At 51.6% G+C, this 1,875-nt stretch overlaps 1 protein-coding gene across 1 annotated transcript in view; it reads left to right on the forward strand.

Annotated features, from left to right (window-relative positions):
• Nucleotides 1-1,875, forward strand: part of TCERG1L (transcription elongation regulator 1-like) — a 205,641-nt gene that overhangs the window by 143,256 nt on the left and 60,510 nt on the right. The window contains exon 10 of the mRNA XM_010859562.1: nt 1,162-1,250. Coding sequence (XP_010857864.1) covers nt 1,162-1,250 — 89 coding nt within the window. The remainder of the gene's footprint in view (nt 1-1,161; nt 1,251-1,875) is intronic.

Consider the following 1,875-nt stretch of genomic DNA (forward strand, 5'->3'; position numbering starts at 1 on the left):
CTTAAAATAATTTTCTCATGGTAATTTTTCAGTTCTCCCATTAGGAGTTTGGTTCTGTTTCCTTTTGTTTAAGGGCTTCCCTGGTGGCTCAGATGGTAAAGAATCTGCCTGCAATGCAGGAGACCTGGGTTCAATCTGTGGGTGGGGTAGATCCACTGGAGAAGGGGATGACTACCCGCTCCAGTATTCTTGCCTGGAGAATCCCATGAACAGATAAGCTTGGTGGGCTACAGTCCATGGGGTCACAAAGAGCTGGACACAACTGAGCGACTAACACTTTCGCTTTTCACTTTCCCTTTGCTTAACAAAATCCAGTGTCTTCTGTACATTCGCGTAGCTAAAGAGGCCAGTGTCTTGTGCATTCGCGTAGCTAAAGAGGCCAATCTGAGTCTTGGATTCACGTTTATGTTGGTGCTATGATTGCCTATGTTTTCTGATCTCAGAAAAACTTTTAATTCTGTCCAGATTCTATCCATAATAAGCAATGGTCAGGTGTCCTAGCTGAAGTTTCTTTTTTTAACTTTAGGAAATAAATCTTCATTTTCTTCTAGGGGATATCATGTTCAGACATTGTTTTCTACATGAAGACAGAGACCTCACTGTATCACAGTCAGCTGCACCCTGTGAAACAGGCCATGAACTCTGCCCCCAGGTGGACACTCCAGAAATGGGGGGGGCGTCCTTGGGGTGACAGGACACTGCATGGACACGGGCTTGTCACTTCCCCTGCCTGCCAGGGACGGGCTGGGCCCACCCAGCCCAGCCTCCCGGGGCCCTCACTGCTCGGAGGGTTTCCGCCACTGGAGGCTGGGCTCGGGGGCCCCGTGAGCCTGTCTCCAGAGACGAGTCGGGCCGTTCAGAAGCGAGCTCTCAGCTGCTCTGCCTGTGTCTGTCTCTGCAGAAGCAGGCAGCCAAGCCAATTTGGGATAATTACAGGGAGGCCCTAGTCTGGGTCGCGCAACACCGTCACTCATGCTGTGAATTCTAAAGGCTCTCGTGACCCCCAGGCCTGCGCGCTGGTTCTGCTGAGCCGGTCATTGCCTGACAGCCGCTGTGGGCAGGCCTGTCTGCAGGAGACCAGTTAGTCTTTACTTGGTTGCCTCTAATTGAAGAGGAGTGTTTCCATTTGTTTTAAAGTGCTTTCCTGTTCTCTATTCACAGGAGCCTCCGTCAATCCTGGTGGCCAGCGAGGACGGCGCGCCCAAAGGCACGAGGCCCGTGGCCTCCACCCCGGTGCCGGGGTCCCCATGGTAAGACACCCCGGGCCCGGGGGGTCAGGGAGACAGCCCTGCCTGACCCACCGCTTGCTGTCTCCACCAAAGAGAAACGCATGCCCTGTGGGTAATGCTGTTTTACACAAAGCAATTTGCAGCTCCTGGCGGGTAGAGTTCCACACCGTTGTCACCATCTGCCAAAAGAAAAACAGCATTTAAGTGATAAGTTATCCTGCTCCAATATATTTGCAAATATGCATTAAAGTAGGAAGGCCGTTGTGTATTGATCTGAGCAAGGCCGTGTCTGGAGAGTTGGCGGCACGCCTTGCACTTCAAAGGCCTTTCCGTGGACTCCAGGAAAAGCGTAACCGAGGAGCTGTTAATTAAAGACGTGCCTGCACTTTGTGGCTGCCCTGTGAGGATTCCCGTTCTCCGCGCCTCAACCCTCAAAGCGCCCTCCGCGAGGGAGCCGCCGACTCTGGTTTTCAAAAATGTCCTTTTATAATGGAGTAATTTAGAATCAGAAAAAAAAAGGTTATTATAGTAAAATTAGTTTTAAAGCCTGCAGATTAGACTGCAGGATACGGTTGGGAGGAACAGCTAATTTAGAGAACAGGAACAGAGCCACCTAAGGTCCGTCGAGGTAGCAGCGGCAGGCGGC

Source organism: Bison bison, unplaced genomic scaffold, assembly GCF_000754665.1.
Source record: "Bison bison bison isolate TAMUID 2011002044 unplaced genomic scaffold, Bison_UMD1.0 scf7180017864456, whole genome shotgun sequence".
Classification (NCBI taxonomy): Eukaryota; Metazoa; Chordata; class Mammalia; order Artiodactyla; family Bovidae; genus Bison; species Bison bison.